Source organism: Arachis hypogaea, chromosome 19 (genome assembly GCF_003086295.3).
Source record: "Arachis hypogaea cultivar Tifrunner chromosome 19, arahy.Tifrunner.gnm2.J5K5, whole genome shotgun sequence".
Lineage (NCBI taxonomy): Eukaryota > Viridiplantae > Streptophyta > Magnoliopsida > Fabales > Fabaceae > Arachis > Arachis hypogaea.
In genome coordinates, this window is record NC_092054.1 from 154,075,809 (window position 1) to 154,096,129 (window position 20,321).

At 30.8% G+C, this 20,321-nt stretch overlaps 3 protein-coding genes across 4 annotated transcripts; all 3 read left to right on the forward strand.

The window, feature by feature from the left end:
- The first annotated feature begins 8,227 nt into the window (after positions 1-8,227).
- Positions 8,228-11,005, forward strand: LOC112777917 (pentatricopeptide repeat-containing protein At4g35130, chloroplastic-like). The gene has a single exon (XM_025822296.3). The coding sequence runs from the start codon at positions 8,413-8,415 to the stop codon at positions 10,798-10,800; it is 2,388 nt and encodes a 795-aa protein (XP_025678081.1). The 5' UTR covers positions 8,228-8,412; the 3' UTR covers positions 10,801-11,005.
- Positions 11,006-13,763: 2,758 nt separating this feature from the next.
- On the forward strand, positions 13,764-15,820 carry LOC112779402 (probable polyamine transporter At1g31830). 2 transcript variants are annotated; one of them, XM_025823642.3, is made up of 2 exons: positions 13,764-13,890; positions 14,227-15,820. In XM_025823642.3, exon 2 carries the CDS (start codon positions 14,238-14,240, stop codon positions 15,645-15,647), a length of 1,410 nt encoding a protein of 469 aa, XP_025679427.1. In that variant the 5' UTR covers positions 13,764-13,890; positions 14,227-14,237; the 3' UTR covers positions 15,648-15,820. The 2 variants fall into 2 exon arrangements, with proteins under 2 accessions (XP_025679427.1, XP_029151832.1); XM_029295999.2 differs by having other exon boundaries at positions 13,834-13,901.
- Positions 15,821-18,381: 2,561 nt separating this feature from the next.
- On the forward strand, positions 18,382-20,216 carry LOC112777519 (serine/threonine protein phosphatase 2A 57 kDa regulatory subunit B' beta isoform). Its single transcript, XM_025821907.3, has 2 exons — positions 18,382-19,712; positions 19,784-20,216. The coding sequence occupies exons 1-2, from the start codon at positions 18,678-18,680 to the stop codon at positions 20,120-20,122; spliced, it is 1,374 nt and encodes a 457-aa protein (XP_025677692.1). The 5' UTR covers positions 18,382-18,677; the 3' UTR covers positions 20,123-20,216.
- The last annotated feature ends 105 nt before the right edge of the window (positions 20,217-20,321 follow it).

The window sequence follows — 20,321 nt, forward strand, 5'->3', positions numbered from 1 at the left end:
CTTCTGGAAACTCTAATCAAATGCAGGCAGAGAGAGAAGAGAATGTATTCAACTAAGTAGGGTGGTGAACGGTGACCCTACGATGACAATAAATTAAAGACAGCTAAATACACCTACGATAATATGTAGTATTTTATCTTTGTTTTTCTAGAAACCCTACACAGACGTTATATTTAATTTGAAACTCGTTAATAAAGAATAAAAGCCTCCAATACCAAACCAATAAATGTAGTTACAATAATGAATAGAGATTAACCAACTTAAATTCGTCGAATGGTCAGTTTACTCGTCTGTTATATTGTGTTTGGTTTAAAATAAATTGGACTGAATTATATCTCAGAATTATGTTTAATTTAAGATAAATATAAAGATCGAAGGGGTAGATTTAGAATTTAAAAAACTAAATGAGAATATTTTTTTTAAAAATATTATTAAAATTTCAGTCTTCGTCCATACAAATTTCGCTCTCTTGTGTCTCCACTTTTTAAAAGTACTCAAAGGATTAAAATTTTGAATCTCAAGACTAAAACTTTAGTTATAATATCTGACTTGAGATGTACACAGTCCGATTCGGTCCAAAGGCCCAGCCTAGACCCGAAGTAATTTGCACATGTTGGCCCAAACTTGAAATGGCCTGGGTTTGACTCGAAGATAAATAATAACATAAAAAAAAAAATATCTCAACTGGATCCAGGTCATAGTTTGAGTCACTCGGCTCGGCTCAGTAAGGATATATATTCCAAAATTATTGTTTTGTTTTTAAGAAGTATAAGACTTTAGACTAATACATAATATTTTGTGTTATTTGTATGTGAATTACATATTTGGTATTATTATTATTGATTCATGATTATGCTTTAATTTAGAATTTGATTAGTATTTATTATATTTTTCTAAATGAATTTGATCATATGTAATAATTGTTGAAGATTTAGAGATTTTTCTATATTATCATTTAAGAAATAATATGTTTTGTTTTGAATTTGTGTTCTTTAACTAATATTGTGTTATATTAATTATAAATTTATCCATTTATTTTAATAAAAGTAGATTGTGAAACTAGAAAAGAAATACAAAGATGTACGAAATTATAATTAAAAGTTCAATTTTTATCCGATTTTTACCTAGTATAATTGTGACCCGTATGTGTATAGATTTTATCGGGTCTAGGGTTGGATAAGGATCTAAAAAATAGATCCGATATATATTTAGAATTAGAATTTGGGTTAGAACAAATTCAATTTTATTCAATCCATATACATTTTTATATTTGACTATCAAACATAATATTAAGTCTCTATCTCTTAATTTCAATTCTAGTATTTAAAAACAAACATTATCTACAATAGATTAATTATTAATCTATCAAATTGGAAGATAGTGTGGACAATCAAAAAATAATGAATAGAGATTAAAGAGAAGAGAATTATATTATTCGAGACAGGACAAAAGAAGAAGAACTTACTCCATTATTAGTTAACATTTTCATGCAGAAGTGTCTCTTTCAATGCTGGAACCATGCATGTGATGTGAGAAGGTGGACAACTTCATTTCACCATTTTTTAATTAGTTGACATACAACATAATAATCTTCCCTTCTCTTAACTACTCATCATTCCTAATCCATTCATTATAATAATACAGATCAAGAATGCCAGATCATGGGACCATTATTTTCTTTTTTTATTATTCATCAGAATCAATCAACACTACTATATATAAAGCTCAAGGAAGCTTCAAACTTTGATAATAATGGAGTTAAAATTTGTTGGTGGAAAGAAGAGTAGTAGTGGTGGTAGCATGCATGCATTGGAAGATAACAAAAAAGGAGTGGTGAGAATGAAGATTGTGGTGAGGAAGAGTGAGCTAAAGCAACTAGTTGAAGTGATGAATAATAATAATAATGATAGAACAAAAGCATCTTCAAGAGTAACTGCAGAGCAACGATTGAATCAACTGCTACAGAAGAAGAACAAGAAGAAGCATTTATCTTTCAACAACAACAAGTCTTGGAGCCCTGGGCTACAAAGCATTCCAGAATAGCTTCTTTTTATTCATCATCTTCTTCTTCTGTTTCTGTTAACAAGAGTTTTTTCCTGAAAAGGGGATGGATTTGTTTACCACTCTTGTGTTGCTCTTTGCATCAATTACTAGTCCAGGATTAGTCTAACCATTTTTGTGTCATAATTTGTATTCTATTATCCCATAATTATTAATAATAAAACTTTTTGTTTTGTTGCAACTCAAATGAAATGAAATGTACCACTATTCTTCCGAAACCAGAGAATAAATGATCTTAGGAAGGTAATGTTAGAGAAAAAAAAAATAGACCGAACTTGTTTTATTTAATATTTATTAATTATTATAATAATTAATTAATATTAAATAAGACAAATTTCGAATATTTTTGACTAATTATATATTTATTTTCATACTTACTTGAATTGGTTAAATAATTATCCTGTCTATTTAAATAAGTATTGGAAATTCAAACGTTTGGATTGAATTTTAATTTGATTTCTGTTATTTTAAACTTCTATTTCAGTCTAAAAAATTTTTAAACATCCTATTTTAATCCTTAAAACATTTTTAAGCGGGTTCAATGTTGTCTCGCAATTAAATTTGACGCAAACAACTCACTCACATATTGAAGAGCTAATAACATTCGATTTCCGTATGTAAGTAAAATCGATCCGCCAATGATCATTAATATAAATTTTTTTTCTTTTGATTTTGAAGCGTTGATGATTGATTGTTAGGATTTTGAGTTTTGTATCAAAAAGAAATTGAGGAGAAGAAGTATTACAACAAAAGTTTTTGTTATATTTTTCTAACACATTGAATATGATATGACTTAACTAGTAACGTTTTAACGTCTACGCCACTCATTCTGTTAACTATTAGTATCAAAATTAATGGTAGAATAACATTAAATTTGTTTGAAACTTATCAAGAGAGACATAAGACGTTTGAAATATTAAAAACTAAATTAAGATTTGGACCAAATGTTAGAGACTAAAATAATACTTTATCCAATTTTTAAAAGACTTAAATTTGTAACGAATTAATTTTTAGTTTATCAAGTTAGAAAACACTAAAAAACAAAAAAATAATCATATATTTAATTAGTTCAATACAAAGTTAAAGTTTGAATGAACACCGTAATAAACCGTAATAATTGACATGTACTAATTACACAAAAGTGGCAAAAACATTCTTATTGTTATGTTGGTACGTTACATGCTATTGTCAATTTGTCATGCATAGAATAGAATACATTGCCTTGGATCACAATCATCACCATCTTAATTAAGCCTTCTCCCTGTTCGACAAAATGCCTGTCTCACTACTTCTACTGTTGGATCCAATTTTGTGGAGTAACGTAACGAGGTTTCCTTCTTAAGTAAAAAAATAACCTTTTCTCACTTCAACTATATACTGTATATCCAAACCACATGAACTAATTTCAATTCGTCTAGTGGTTAGTTTACTAGTCCGCTTAAATAAGTATCAATAGTTTGAATTCTATTTTGTGCATATAGTAATTTATTAACCAGAAACAAACCCTAAACTAGCATTCATCTTAATTACGCGGGGTCATATTTAATAATTATATTAACTTCAACCATAGTTTTTTTTGGTTGGTTTTCCAGGTATCTTCCAGCCCGACAGGACAAGTACTAATCCGTCGCGAATCGGAACTCTATTTAAGGGTCTGTCGCTGGACAATGAGTTGCTGCATGCACAAGGCGAGATTCGAACCCCCGACACTTGAGCTGACCACTCGACCAACCTAAATTGGTTCTTCAACCATAGTTTATAATTTGTAGTTCATACATAACATGGCATATAATTAAAATTAAGATTGAATTCAACTAAGTACATAGGACGGTGAACCTGAACCTGAACTATAGTAATGAATAATACAGCTAAAGACAGCTACAATGAATTGTATTTTATTTTTCTCTAGAAAACCATACAAACTACTAATAAAGAAATCCTTCCATACCAAACCAAACAAACGTAGTTACAATAATATCAGAGATTCAAGAGAATTATATATATAGTTGAAACAGGACTAAAGTATAATTAAGCACAGCTCAATTATAAGATAAAATTTTATAATTGAGAAAATTTGGGCACACATTCTTGGTGCATCTTTAAGACATTGACTAATAACTTCCCCAGTAACCTCCAAGTATGCCAACTATGCTTTTGCCATTCTATAATATTCAAACAAAAATAATTGTGCAGAATTCTGAATCACATTAATTTAATACACTTTTATTAGTGTATACAAGTATACAGCAGGTTCTTCATTTCATCTATAACTTTAAATATTAAAAATAAAAAGAGTAAACCAACATTAGGGATAATATTGACCGTAAGATAACATTGAATCACTTTTATAAACGTTAGGGATACAAATAGGACAATTTAAACGTTAAGGATACAAATAAGACTTATCCCAAAAATTAGAAACAAAAATGATACTTTATTTAAATAAAAATAAGGATTATTGTGACCTGTGAATAATATCTATTAAATACCTATAAAAAAAATACTATGAACTTTTATTTTTGTATTTTCAATTTTAAGAGTTTGATATGATTAATGATTAGTATACTAAAACTAAATTTATGCATCTATTCTAATGAGATAAAATTATGTTATGTATACACTAAAATTAATTATTTCTATTAGAATATCAATTTTTAGTGTATAATAAATATTAAAATATAAAATATATATTTAAAATAAATTAAATTATATATATATAAAAATATAATAATTGATTTTAATGGCTAATTTTTATATATAAATAACATTTGGGATAAGATAACACGGTTTGTGTTCTTTGCTTGAAAAACTTTACATTTCATGCAAACGTGTCTTTTTTCATTATAATTAGCCCAACCAACAATGCAAGTTCTGCAAATGCAGCAATTAAGCAACAACCGAAACATGTCAACAAGTTATAGTTCAAATCATATAGTTTTCTCATTCCCACTTAGAGATTTTGAGTTTGAGTAGTTAACAGAGTTAGTATTTAATTTTTATGTCCAGGTAGCATTATATGTATATGATTCCCCTTACTCTACTTTATTGCATAGCATATATTGATTAATAATCTTTACTTTAGGCTCTTTCTCTCTTAATACTTGTTATCTTTTTCATTATAATAATAAGGCAGGGAATGCCAGATCATGAGACAATTATTTATATTCTCTTGAGAATCACTCATCAACACTATATATAAAGCTCAAGGAATTGAAGCTTCAAACTTTGATATAGCTAATTAAAGTGATAAAATTGCTATATATTATTCACAAAGAAAATTGTTATTATTGTAATGGAGTTAAGGGGTAAAGGGTACTTTAGGCTCTTCAAATGTGTCAATGGAAAGAAGAAGAGTGGAAGCAACAGTAGCAGAATCCATGCATTGGAATCCATGGTTTCAAAGACAAATGGAGGAAGAGTTGTTTCATATGTAGAGGAAGATAATAAAGGAGTTGTGAGGATGAAGCTTGTGGTGAAGAAGAGTGAGCTAAAGCAGTTAGTGGAATCCATGAATGCAGGACAGGATAGAACAATGTCTTCTTCTTCTTCTTCTTATTTAACTGCTGAAGAAAGGTTGAATCATCTTGTACGGAAGAAGAAGCATGCATCATACAGAACCAAACCTTGCAAGTGTTGGAGTCCTGCATTACAAAGCATCCCTGAAGAGTTTTCTGCTTATTATTAATTTCTTATCTCTATCTATGCTTTCATCTTCTTCATTATTCTTAAGTAGTTATTATTTTTTCTTGGTTCAAGTTTTTTCCAATCTGATGGATTCATACTTGGGCTGATGTGTTTTCTACATGAAATTACACAAGAAAAGGAGAACAGAAACTGTGTTTTTACCATATATTTGGGTTATTTATTCTTCTAGCTAGCCTTTGATGCATTAGTGCATTTTATCATATTCCAAAATAATAAATTAAGTTATTTAAGAGAATTCATATATCATATAGTTATTTATTTGGTGAACTCTACCGTACCCTCTCTAAAATAAAGGATAAATTACCCCTTGTGGCATATACAATGATTATTGATAAATTATTTTTCAACCAGAGTTCCAAAGTTCGAATGAGATCATCAAATCTGATTGCTATCTCTAATAAAATCCTAAAAACGAGAGAGCTAAAAAACTGATAGAAATTTGTGATATATTAGTTAAAAATGATGGTAATTGGTGCATAAAAGGAGACACCAAGGTATTTTATTTTATTTTTTTATCTTTAATTGCTCTTAAATTATTTTTCAATCATTATTCAGATAATAAAAATTCTAAGATGGTAATTATTGACTCATTATTTTTATGACTAATTAATATTTTGATTTGTTTTTGTTATATTGTTATACAAGGTTATGAGAGTTGATTATCTGAAGAGGAGTATCATTGTTGATCCAACTGAATTTTAAGAAAAATATTAGAAAGAAAATCTTAAGAAGGAGAGAGTTAAAAAATTAATAGATGTGCTCGTTGAAATGGGAGATTGAAAGCATATGAACAAGTTCAAAATCCTAACCTAATTGATTAGAAATGGTGATTGAATTTGAGAGGAATTATGGTTTTAAAATTGGAGAAGAAGATGTGTATTTGGTGGGATTATAAAATGACACTACTATCAAGTTTCAAGAGAAACATCGCGATCAATTGAAAAGAAAAGAAAAGATAACGTGAATCTTGAAACTCTGATAAAAAAATAATTTATGAATAATTACTGTATATATCACAAGAGATAATTTACCTTTTATTTTAAAAATAATAGATTAGAATTCACCTATTTATTAATATACACAAATGTAAGAGTAACTGCTTATCTTTAAACACAGTTTCTTATTAAGCAAAGGATATTATAATTTTTGTTAATTATATATATATATAAATTAAAAACTAATTAAGTTAACAGTTTTTTGAATAAAATCAAAACAAAAATAAAACTCGACAATTTACTAATTTATTTGTTACCTTTAATAACAATTAACAAAGTTATGTGTGTATACAAAAAAAAGTCAATTATTAAATCAATTAAAATATAAAATATATAAAAATATATTAAATAATATATATTTATATATAAATACATAATTTAATAGACTTTAGTATATATAACACTTTTAAATAATAATAACATGATTTTTTAAAAGGGTAGTCATGTAATAAATTAGCATAATTGAAAATTTATTCTAGCTATTGCCATAATTTTGTAATTTTATCGTTATTTTAATCTTATTGCTAACACAATATTATTATTATTTTATTTAGGAAAAAAGTGAAATGACTTTTTAGTCTAAAATAAAATAAGCACAATAATAATGTACACTTGCATGTGTGTGTATTAATACATAGAAACTCATCTTTTTTTTTATATATATTAATTTAATTAAACATATAAAATAAATTCTTAATTATTAGTTTTATTTGTTAGTCTATAAATTTTTACCATATTAAAATTAGATTAAATTCTCACGTAGTCTTTTAAATTTATGATTTTTATTGTTATTAGACAGATAACTAAATAATGCTGATTGGTTTTGGTGCTTACATAAAGTAAAATTGAAAAAATAAAAAAGAATTTATATAATGTATAAATCATTTTATTTCTCTTAGTTTCTTTCTTAAAAAAAGATTTTATTTTTTTTATCTTATTTAAACACAAAAAAAACAACATTATTTAATTTAGTGTCCAATAAAATTATTAAACATACTAATCCGGTCAATTTAAGTGCGGTCTGTTAAACCCTTAAATTAAATAGATTGGACTGTTTAAGTCTTTTTTATTTACGAGCTATAATTTTTTAATTTGAATTTTTTATGGTCAGTCTGATGGGTTAAACAGACAGTTAATCTTTTTATTTTATTTTTTAAAAAATATGTTTTGACAAAAAATTATTTTTAGATAAAAAATCTTTTAAAAAAAATGTTTACTTTTTTTGTAGTTGATGGGTCGAATTTTTGAATCGAATAAAAAAAATATTGATTAAAAGTACTACTTTTTTTTTTTTAAATATAAAAAAGAAATAAACGAATCACTTTAGATCACATATTAATCCATTTAACCTATTATTTTTGTAAGTTAATTGAGTTCAACTCATTTAATCTAAAATTTTAACGAACTTAATTTAAAAGACAAAATCTACCTATTTAAATAGATAAACAGACTCTTCCATGAATTCACCCCCATTTTGACGGCGCTAGTGTCCAGCTTAATAAATGTCATGAGAGTATGTTCAGTACTCTATTTCCCGACTCAATGCTCAAAAAGAATTTGGGGACTAATACGATGCCTAAACCTAATTCTCCAAAACCACTTTAGGAATTGGTTTTATTAATATCTGTTGAATAGAAGAAAATAAGAGAGCATGGTGAATATGGGTGGCTTGTGTCACCATCATCATCACACCATTTTCCTCAGCTCCACCAACAACACTCCCCCTATTCACCATAAACGCTCCAAGAAACCCACCACCGCCTTTGCTCACCCCCACAACCATTCCAGAGCTTCATCATCTTCTTCTTTGTCTCGGCTTTCAAGGGCTCTAGTTGATACTGTGTCATCTGGGTCTATGCAACATGCACACTCCCTGTTCGACAAAATGTCTCACTCAAACACCTTTCATTGGAACCTCATGATAAGAGGCTATACGGATAACGGCTTCTTTCTACATGCTCTCAACTTGTATCTCACAATGCGCTTTCAAGGGGTTCCCGCCGATCATTTTACATACCCTTTTGTCCTCAAAGCTTGTGGTGGCTTGTTGGATTTCCGAGAAGGCGAAAAGGTTCATGGGAGCTTGTTTAAAATGGGTTTGGCCGAGGATCTTTATGTTTGCAATTCACTCATTGGGATGTATGGCAAGTTTGGTCACATTGATTCTGCAGTCAAGGTGTTTGAGGAAATGCCTCTTCCAGACTTGGTTTCTTGGAACTCAATGGTTGGCGCGTATTTGATGGTCCAACAATATTTCACCTCTTTGAAGTGGTTTAGGACGATGCTCCAGGCTGGGATTTGCCCCAATAAGTTCAGCTTAATCAATGCGCTGGAGGCATGTTCTCACTGTTTTTATAATTTATGGGGAAGAGAAGTGCATTGCTATGCGCTCAAGATTGGTTTTGAATCAGATGTTATGATCCAGACATCGCTTCTTGACATGTACAGCAAGTGTAGGTTGTTAAGTTATGCAGAGAGGATTTTCGATAGTATATCTTCGAGGAACATTGTTGCTTGGAATGCAATGATTGGTGCTTATGCTCTGAACGGTCAACCAATTCAGGCCTTTGATTCTTTGGAGAATATACTCAAGGATGATAAATTGGCTGTTGATAATGTCACACTCATAAACCTGCTTCCTTCCTGTGCACAACTAGGAGCTGTTTTGCAGGGTAAGACTATCCATGGACTTGCCATAAGGAAAAGCTTTCTACCTCATCCGGTATTGGAAACAGCTCTGCTCGACATGTATGGCGAGTTTGGAATACTGAAGTTGGCAGAGGTAACCTTCGATCAAATGATGGATAAGAACTTGATAACATGGAATGCCATGATTGCTGCATATGTGCAGAATGATTGGTACAGGAAGGCCTTAAAGCTATTTGAAGAACTTTTGAGTGGGTATCTTAAACCGGATACAGTTACTATCGCAAGCATCCTTCCTGCCTATGCAAATTTAGCATCATTAAGGGAGTGCAGACAAATTCATGGTTATATCATGAAATTGAATTTTCACTTGAATACTTTTGTTTCAAATTCAATTATGTATATGTATGCAAGTTGTGGAGATCTAGCGTTAGCATGCAGGATTTTTCGTGGAATGGCTTGTAGAGATATAATATCATGGAACACCATCATAATGGCTTATGCGATTCATGGTATGGGGAGAATGTCTATTGAACTATTTTCCGAGATGAAGAGTAGAGGAATTGAGCCTAATGATAGCACCTTTGTTTCCCTGTTATCTGCTTGTAGCAATTCTGGCCTGGTAAACGAAGGTTGGGCATACTACAACTCGATGAAATTAGACTACGGAATAGAGCCTAAAATAGAGCATTATGGATGTATGCTTGATCTTATTGGTAGAACTGGCAACTTGGATCAAGCCCTGAGTTTTATAGAAGAAATGCCACTGTTGCCTACAGCGCGCATATGGGGATCCCTGCTAAATGCTAGCAGAAACAAAGGAAACATAGAATTGGCTGAACTCGCTGCCGAAAGGATATTGTCAATAAAGCATGACAATACTGGATGTTACATCTTGCTTTCAAACATGTATGCTGAAGCTGGGAGATGGGAGAAGGTGGAACACATAAAGTCTATTATGAAGAAAAAAGGATTAGAGAAAACCCTGCCTTGCAGCACAGTTGAAACCAAATTTAGGCTGCACAGGTTTACTAATAAACAGAGATCTCATGATGAATCAGCAATGGTTTATGAAATTCTAGATATCATTTCAAGGAACATGGGTCATGGAAAATGCATCCATAGTGCTACAAAATTCAAGCCATCAGAGTTGGCTAGGAAAAAGGCAAACTCGCCTGAGAACCACAGTGTACGATTGGCCATATGTTTTGGACTCATCTCCACGAAACTTGGAGATCCTGTTCTTGTAAGAAAAAACACAAGAATATGTGAAGATTGTCATGTTGCTGCAAAGAGGATCTCTCATATATCTAAGAGAGAAATTATAGTGGGAGACCCCAAAGTCTTCCACCACTTCAGAGATGGCTACTGCTCCTGTGGTGACTACTGGTAATTGCAGTTTGTATATACTTTTCTAGATGTGCTACAAAATCTATGATCAATTTCATGTAGATGGTCTCTCATATATCACCATTCAACGAAATCATTTGTGTGTGTAAATAGGGAAAAGTAGAATTACCAATGAACATATGTATATACAACACTATTCAAAGAAAACAATTAGTTGGATAAGAATGAAAAATTGAAGTTATCACGTATTGTTTTTATGTCCTCTATGATGTATAATATAATTTTATGTCCATTGTCAACTAAATGTCTTGAGATTAAAAACTGTCAACGGTGCTTAGCATACTAGCATTATGATCCTCTAGGCTCTATCTATAGTTTTGTAGTTTTTCCACTGAACTGTATATTAGTTACTATAATGCATGACATTCAAAAAACAAAGCAAGGTTAAATGAAAGATTCTACTCACTTAAACCTTAGTTAATGAAGAAGCAAACAGTGTTTTAATGTGCAAGTTATTGAGAAGAGTAAATGATTGCAATATTTACAACTTGGCTAGGATGGTAAACTAACTAAAATAATAATAATAACATTGCATATCTACTGGTCAATCTAAGAGTCAATGTTATCTTCCTTCTCTTCTTCTCCTCTATCATCATCATTATGACGGTGGTGGTGTTGATGTTAATGGTGGTCCTCGTCGTCGTCGCCTGGCATTTTGAGTCCTACTTGTTCCACAAAAGCAGCAAAGAGAAGAGCCGGAAAGGGCATGGAAAAGGGAACGGAGGGAGCCAAAGCAACCAAAGAAGACATGACAGAAGCCTCTGTGGGAGATTCTGCTATAGGGTGTGTACATTGGTTTTATATAATACATGGCTGCTTGCTTCACAAGAGGGTTCTTGATCTTTAATGGTATCTCATTCCAGCTAACAGTGTTGCCATTACTGTTCCTGTTATTTTTTTGCAGCACTGGCATGATGTCCCTTAGGCTTGTATAAGAATGAGAGACCTTTGGCATTAACACATTTGTCTTCATCATCTCTCTATCTGTGCCTGAATCCTCTAACTTCGGCTCTTTAAAATCATGGTTCAGTGGGGCACCATGATTAGGCTTCTTGTTTCTTATTAATGAAGCAGCTTCCATTGAAGTTTAATTTTAGATGACCCTAATACTAACAACTCCTCAACGATTAATAATAATAATAATAGTAATAAATAATAATAATAATGGATGTATGGTATGACATATATATAGAGTGTGAGATTGATAATTGGTTTAAATTTTTAAATTTTATCTTATCTTATTTTAAATTAAAATTTTATGAATCAAACTATAATTTAATTTAAATAAGATAAGATTATTCATATTAAAAATTCATCATAAAAGAAATAAATAATTAATAATTTATTTTCAAAATAATATCTTTTATTTTTTAAAATTGAAAAGATAGAATACTCATTATTGAGTACAGTTAAATTTTTATAATTTTTATTGCAAATCTAATGATAGAAATATTATTATATATATAGCGTATATATATATATTCTACGAGTAGAATAAATAAGCATTAATTGAGAAAAATATTTAAACTCTCATAAGATGAAAGTAAATTTGATTTTGACAAACTATTAATAAAGTAACAAGGAAAATAAAAGATATGCTAATAAAAATAGGATAAAAATATCTCATGATCACTAATTCTAACATTTTAAAATCTTAAAAAACAAAACGATTAACATTTAAATTCACTTTTAAGAATTTAAATCAGGAAAAGTATAGGTAGACAATAAAAATACTAAACAATATGAACAATAGATATATCAAATGTTCATTTCACTAGTACACAGATGATTATTCATATTATTCAAAACAAATTATTAATTACCTACCATAACCCTTTAAATCAAATCACTTTGAAGGAGAGTTATAACTTTATCTCTATACAACAAAGTACTTAAAAAATGTCCTTTTTAAGATTTTAAAAGAAAAAAAAAAAAAAACCCTCATTTGCTCAATTGATCATGATTTTGAATTTGATCTTTTTCCATGGTAAATATCACTTAAATTTGACTTCTTGATTTATAGTTGTCAGATTTTATATATATAGGACAGTCACATTATTAAACCAATATCCATCAATCCAACATATTAACAACACAAAAAATATTTAATAAATAATTGAGAGTTAATAGATGAACATTTATAAAATTAGTTGATAATATTCTTATAAATAGCATGACTCTTGTATCATATAAATTATAAAATATAATTTCAATACATATTTATTATTTTCTTTGATACTATTCTAAGCCTTTAATACAAATTTTAATCGAGTTTATTATTATTGTTACTACAAAAATACTTAAAACTTATTACCTATAATACACAAACATAGATAAAATTACACAAACACATACACAGACACAGGATATAACACAACACAGGACATACGAATACTTAAGTTTAGAATTTTTATAAGACACGAAAATACGACATATATATAAAATATAAAGTATTTTATAAATAAATTATAATAATTCAAAATATAAATTAATTTTTTAATATTTTTTAATTATATAAAATATTTGACATATTTTTTATTTTAATAATTAATAATATATATTATTTCTCAATTTGTTACATAATTGATAATTTTCTTTTTTATTCTTAATCTTACTCATATAAATATCTTTATCTCTAGCTACGATAAATTAGCAACAATTCTGCTAATCGGATATTATATGCAAAATTCGTATTGGATTTGCAAATTAAATCTCTTTTTATTCACCCCTAATCACCAAAAGTGACAATGATATCCAATTAAACTAATATTTGAATATTACATATTAAACAAAATGAAATTACATTCCAACACTTGTAGCTAACTTGGCATAATTTTCATGATCATGGTTGTGGGGTTGTCGGAACAAGACAAAGATGAAAACTTTTCAGATTCCGAACCACATTAAAGTGTTATGCTTACTCATACCTTGCTAATTAATATCTTGACACGTGTTTAGTTAGTCATTATCTTACATTACATGCATTAACATCTCTTTTGTTTAGTAACACCTTTTCTCTTTTATCTCATCGGATCATTTATGTTGTTCTCTTTTTCATGCAACGGATGAAAAGGTGAATTCAATGTACTCTTACTTCTTTTTTCTTTTCTTTTGTTTTACAGTGTTAATTTTATCAGAACAATATGCTTAAGAATGAAATTCTGTAATATGTATTCTCTTTTCTGTTCTCTAATTTTCTTGCACAAGATTGGGAGAGAGAGAGAGACAATGTAGAAGTGTAGAACATAAATCAGTATATGTTCAAATGTTAAGTCTTATGGTGAATACATGAATCTGTTAAATAGTTACTAAATTTGTGTGAAATTCAAAGTGGGAATGAGCTTCTTTAGTTTGAAAAAACTAGGTTCCTTTTCTTACTATAGCTTGATTTCTATGAATTTTGCTGCAGAGTTGTAACAAATGTCACATGAAATGGAGTCCAATGGTTCTATTGAATATGTAGCTCTAGGAGGAGAAGGTTCCAGTGTAAATCTAGAGAAGTTCCAGAAGGTTCCAATCATACCACTAATCTTCTTGATCTTCTATGAGGTATCAGGTGGACCCTTTGGTGTGGAAGACACAGTAAGAGCAGCTGGTCCATTGTTAGCACTCATTGGTTTCTTGGTGTTCCCATTTATATGGAGTGTTCCTGAGGCACTAATCACTGCAGAAATGGGAACAATGTTTCCAGAAAATGGTGGCTATGTAGTTTGGGTTTCATCTGCATTGGGTCCTTATTGGGGTTTCCAATTGGGTTGGATGAAATGGCTAAGTGGTGTCATTGACAATGCTTTATACCCAGTTTTGTTCTTGGATTATCTCAAATCAGCTATTCCAGCTTTGGAATCTGGTTTTCCAAGAATCATAGCAGTGTTAATCTTAACTTTAGCACTCACTTACATGAACTATAGAGGTTTAACAATTGTGGGTTGGATTGCTATATTTCTCGGAATCTTTTCGCTGCTTCCTTTCATGGTTATGGGAGTTATAGCAGTTCCAAGATTGAAGCCAAGAAGGTGGATCATGGTGGATTTGAAGAATGTGAATTGGGGTTTGTACTTGAACACATTGTTCTGGAATTTGAACTATTGGGACTCAATTAGTACTTTGGCAGGAGAAGTGGATGATCCTGAAAAAACTCTCCCAAGAGCACTATTCTATGCTGTGTTGTTGGTTGTCTTTGGATACCTTTTTCCTCTTTTGATTGGTACCGGCGCCGTTCCGGTGAACCCCGAGTTATGGTCCGATGGTTACTTCTCGGATGTTGCAAGATCGATTGGAGGAGTTTGGTTGAGAATTTGGGTGCAAGCAGCATCTGCATTGTCAAATATGGGAATGTTTATGGCTGAGATGAGTAGTGACTCATTCCAGCTTCTTGGGATGGCAGAAAGGGGAATGCTTCCTGAGTTCTTTGCAAAAAGATCAAGTTTTGGGACACCCCTTATTGGGATTCTGTTCTCAGCTTCTGGGGTGATCTTGCTTTCATGGTTGAGCTTCCAAGAAATTGTTGCTGCTGAGAACTTCTTGTACTGTTTTGGCATGCTTATGGAGCTTGTTGCATTTGTGAAGTTGAGGATGAAGTTTCCAACTCTCAATAGGCCTTATAAGGTGCCTGTTGGGAGTAAAGGAGCAATTTTGATGTGTTTGGTGCCATCATTGCTAATATTTGTGGTTTTGGCATTTACAACATTCAAGGTTTTTGTTATCAGCATTTCAGCTGTGATGGTAGGGCTTGTGTTGAGGCCTTGTTTGAAATATGTGGAGCACAAAAGATGGCTTGAATTCTCTGTTAATTCTGATCTTCCAGATATTCAAACCACCTTACACTAGTTTTATTTACATATCAACCATTGTTTGTAAAAATGTCAAGTTTTTTTTGTTATTTTCTGTCTCTTAGTATTCATATATTTTGGGAGTCACTCCGATAAAAACGCTTAAAACGTCTTTTTTTAAGACGTTTTCTAATAATTAAAATTCTCTATATATATAATCGATTAAACTGTGTTATTTTTGTCAAAATTATTCCAGATAAATTAGTTTGATCGAAAAATCAGTAAATCAAATCTTGAACTGATTTAAATTAATATTTTTTTTAAAAAAATTATTATAATATTCTTATTATAAAAAAATAACTAAAATATATATATATTAAAAAAGAAACTATGACGGCATAGAGAGAAGAGAGGGGTTGGGATTTAGAGTTCTCAATATATATATATTAGTTATTTTTATAATAAGAGTATTGTAGTCATTCTTTTATAAAAAAATAAAAAATATTAATTTAGACCAATTTAAAATTTGGTTTATCAATTTTTTAGTCAAATCGATTTGTCCGGTCTAATTTTAATAAAAATAATACGATTTAATCAATTACATGTATTAAATTTTAATTATTAAAAAATATTTTTAAAAAATATTTTAATGTCTTTATGTGAGTGGCTCCTTCTTTCTATGTTTAGGGATAGTAATGGACATACTAAATTTAAACTCCATTCTAATTCTAATAAAGGTTTAAATTTTTTTACTCAAATATAATATTTAATTTTTTTATATTTTATAATATCCAATATTATTTATATATTATTAGCAAATTGAATTACTAATTCTGTAGCACTAAATACTTGTATTATGTGCATTACAACACTAATACAATCTTAAGTTTAAAACAAACATATAAAATTACATGTCAATTTGGGTGCACAAAGTTTCTCTAACTATTATTAAATATTAAATTTGGATGTGATCTAATTATCAAGTTTTGACTTCATAGTAGTTTACGATCTACTAAGTAATTATCAAGTCTTGTGTTCACTCTTATTTATTCAAATTCCGGCTTAGTGCCTGCTTTTATATTTACCCAATACATCATTCTTGATTCTTGAATTAAGAGTTTTAAAGCATTGCTACTCTCAATTCTTGGATTTAGATCCATTGTTTTTCATTATACATAGACAAAGAAACAACTAGGATTCGTGAGCTAATAAGCACTAGAAATATTTGTGTCCTTTTCATTATGGGAACAACATATTCTCAATGGAAACAAGATCGTTAAAATCTCTCCATTCTCTAAGTGAGAGAATAATTTCAGGTGTCTATTCTTGTGGCTGATGAATACATTTATAAGCAGGTTTGTCTCTTGTTCAACTCCTCTTTGAAAAATGCCACAGCCTTGTTGATGAATGATGAGGGCTCTAAATATTTAAATAAGAATGTTGGAGAATTATTAGAATTTATTATTTTTTATCAACCGTGTTAATAATGCTTAAAATTATAGTTAAAAATATGTTATTAGATAATTAAACTAAAGAAATTGAACTATAACTAAAAGTGCTGTCTAAAAACAATAAATTCTGCTAGCTCTTAAACTTTTTTCGTATTTAAATACTAAATTAGGTTAAACACATTTTAACTCTTTATTTATTATATTTTATATCAATAATTCGTATCTAAAAGGTAGGGGTGTACATGGCCCGACCCGACGCGAAGACCCGGTCTGGTCCCGAACACTTTAGGGGTTAATTTAGTGTGATTTTATCGGGTTTAGGGTCGGGTAAGGGTCTCAAAAATAGACTCGGTTATTATTTTGGGTCGGGTCCGGGCCATAGCTCGGGTCACCCGAATTCGACCCGGTGGCCCGGTCATCATACACAATTAATATTTTGTGTTATTAGTGATGGATGATTACTATTCTCATGTGGAATTTAAATATTGTAAACCTTAATATTTTGTGTTATTAGTCATTATAAGATTATAAGTTAATGTTTTATGTTTAAAATGCATAAGACTTTAGATTAATGCATAATATTGTGTTATTTGTATTTATTTAAATATTTGATGTTATTAGACAATATTAGTATTGATTATGGTTATGCTTTAATTTTAGAGAAGGATTGATTCTTGTTGTATTTTTTTAAGTGAATTTTACTATGTGAATTGTGAAATAATAGTTGGAGATTAAGTGATTTTTACATACTAAAAATTCGGTTTTCACTCGGTTTTTACCCAGTTTTCACCCGGTCCGAAAGTGCGTAGGTTTCATCGGGTCTAGGATCGAGTTAGAATCTAAAGTTTAGACACGATCTATATTTTAGACCGGGTCTAGATTAAGCCAAACCCGATATGGCTCGGCCCATGTACACCCCTACTAAAAGAGTAACTTGCTAATTAGGTTAACCATTATTTTTTTGTAATATCATAGATAAAAATATAAGTCAGGTTAATTTGTTTGTTACTTCTAATAGTAGGTAATTAATTTCTTAAGGAATTGGACTCTATTTTTTGTTCGAAACGCATAAGCATGCGTCATGTAAACCTAACTTATATTTGATATAAAAAAAATTTATTTTTATTGCAGCAGTATTTTTTGTTAACATAAAACCTAACACATTACATTTGAATTCCTATAAAGTAAGAAAATTGATAAAGTAAAAAAATAAATATTAAATCATCTTTAAATTAAGACAGTAGGATTCACAAATTTACAAATTTAATAGCAATTAACTCTCACCTTATCTCTTTATTAATTCTTTTCATTTTAGAGAGGATACAAATCCTATATTTAGAAATGCATACTAATGGGTCTATCTTTATTATTTATAAATTGCACTACTTTTATTACATGGATTTAACGATGAAATTTTAGACTTACATCTATACCAAAATATATATATATATATAAAATAAAACTAACCTAAGATTTCACAGTCCATATGGCCTGATTACATTACCGGAGTTTCCGAGGCTTTTGCATAGAAACAGAAAGAACCAAGTCATTATATTAAAAGCAAGGTTTCAAGAATGAAGGTTCTTTGAGGTGATAAAAGAAGAAAGCAAGAACATTGGGTTCATCCATCAGAAAAGATGGGTAGCTTGAGAAACTCAAAGACACTCCATGACTTGTTTGTGCAAGAGAAGCCTCTCTTCCCCATTATTCAACACTCTCCAACTTCACCCATGAATGAAGATCTTCTCTCTGCTATCTCTTACTGCACCTTTGTCTTCACCTTCACTGACCCTCTTGAATCTCCAGCACAAAGAGATTCCAAGAGGATCCAACTTTCAAGGATCATTTCCATACTCAAATCTTCCAAGAAGCCATTGCAGCACAGAATCTTGGCCCCATTGATCTCAATGATTCAAGCTAATCTCTTTAGGCCACTCCCTCCACCTGCCAACAACCCTTCTTGTTCTTCTTCTTCCTCCTCTTCCTCTTCTTCCGTCTGTGAACTCGCCGACGACGAAGATCCTGTCTCCATATTCTCACCAGTTTGGTCACATCTCCAAATAGTATACGAAATTCTGCTCAGGCTTGTCATCACCATAGACTATGAAGCCTTGAGAGTGTACATGGATCAGTCTTTCCTCCTCAAGCTCCTATCACTCTTCCAATCAGAAGATCCGAGGGAACGCGAGAGCTTGAAGAATGTTTACCACAAGATATACACAAAATTCATCACGGATCGTTCCTTCATGAGGAAGTCAATGAAAGATGTGTTGCTGAACCATGTTTTCGAGATAGAAAGGCATCCGGGGATTGCAGAGTTGCTTGAGATATGGGGAACCATCATAAATGGATTTACCGTGCCACTCAAGGAAGAGCACAAGCTGTTCTTGATGAGAGTTCTGATTCCCCTGCATAAGACAAAGGGGATGCAGGTGTACCATAGGCAACTCGCTTATTGCGTTTCGCAGTTTGTGCAGAAGGAGCCAATGCTTGGTGCAGTTGTTGTTAGAGGGATCCTCAGGTATTGGCCTGTAACCAACACTCAAAAAGAGATCTTGTTCATTGGGGAGTTGGAGGATCTTGTTGACAATATTGACCCTGATCAGTATAGGAAGTTGGCCTTGCCATTCTGTACACAGATTACTAAATGCATTAACAGCTGGAATTCACAGGTTTGATCCACAAACTACATATTACTTGGTGTTGTTCCAATGTTTTTTGCTAATGAATGAATGTTGTATAGGTGGCAGAGCGAGCGCTGTATGTATGGAACAACGAACAGTTTGTGAAGATGGCGACAATTGGGATGGTGGAAGTGTTTCCGGTGATAGTAGAGGGGATGGAGAGGAACCTCAAGTGGCACTGGAGCAAGAATGTAAGGCAATTAACAGAAAGTGTGAAGGTGATGCTGGAAGAGATGGACCCAGAACTTTATACAAAGGGTCTCATTGACATGCAAAATAAACAAGCAGAGGTACACCAACTTGATATCAGGAGAAAAAAGAGATGGGAGATCCTAGAATTGGAAGCTGCAAAGAACAAATTTCTCAATCCACAACGTTCTATATGTGTCTCTCACTAGTATGCAACTTTGTGCTGCCAAAACCCACTTTTATTATGTAAACATAATATACAACTTTTGACTCGTGCTAGCAACGTGAGAATTTCTTTTTTGAGTTTTTTTCTAATCATTCTCATTCCTCTATTTTTTTCACATAATAGTATACAAAGAAAGATGGTATTCATTCTCAGTTTTCACAATTTTCCAATGATCCCTCTCT

Bases quoted from the DNA above. Each gene is read 5' to 3' on its own strand.
- LOC112777917 (XM_025822296.3), top strand. From the start codon at position 8,413: ATGGTGAATATGGGTGGCTTGTGTCACCATCATCATCACACCATTTTC.
- LOC112779402 (XM_025823642.3), top strand. From the start codon at position 14,238: ATGTCACATGAAATGGAGTCCAATGGTTCTATTGAATATGTAGCTCTA.
- LOC112777519 (XM_025821907.3), top strand. From the start codon at position 18,678: ATGGGTAGCTTGAGAAACTCAAAGACACTCCATGACTTGTTTGTGCAA. The intron at 19,713-19,783 runs GTTTGATCCACA...AATGTTGTATAG, and splicing joins TTAACAGCTGGAATTCACAG to GTGGCAGAGCGAGCGCTGTA.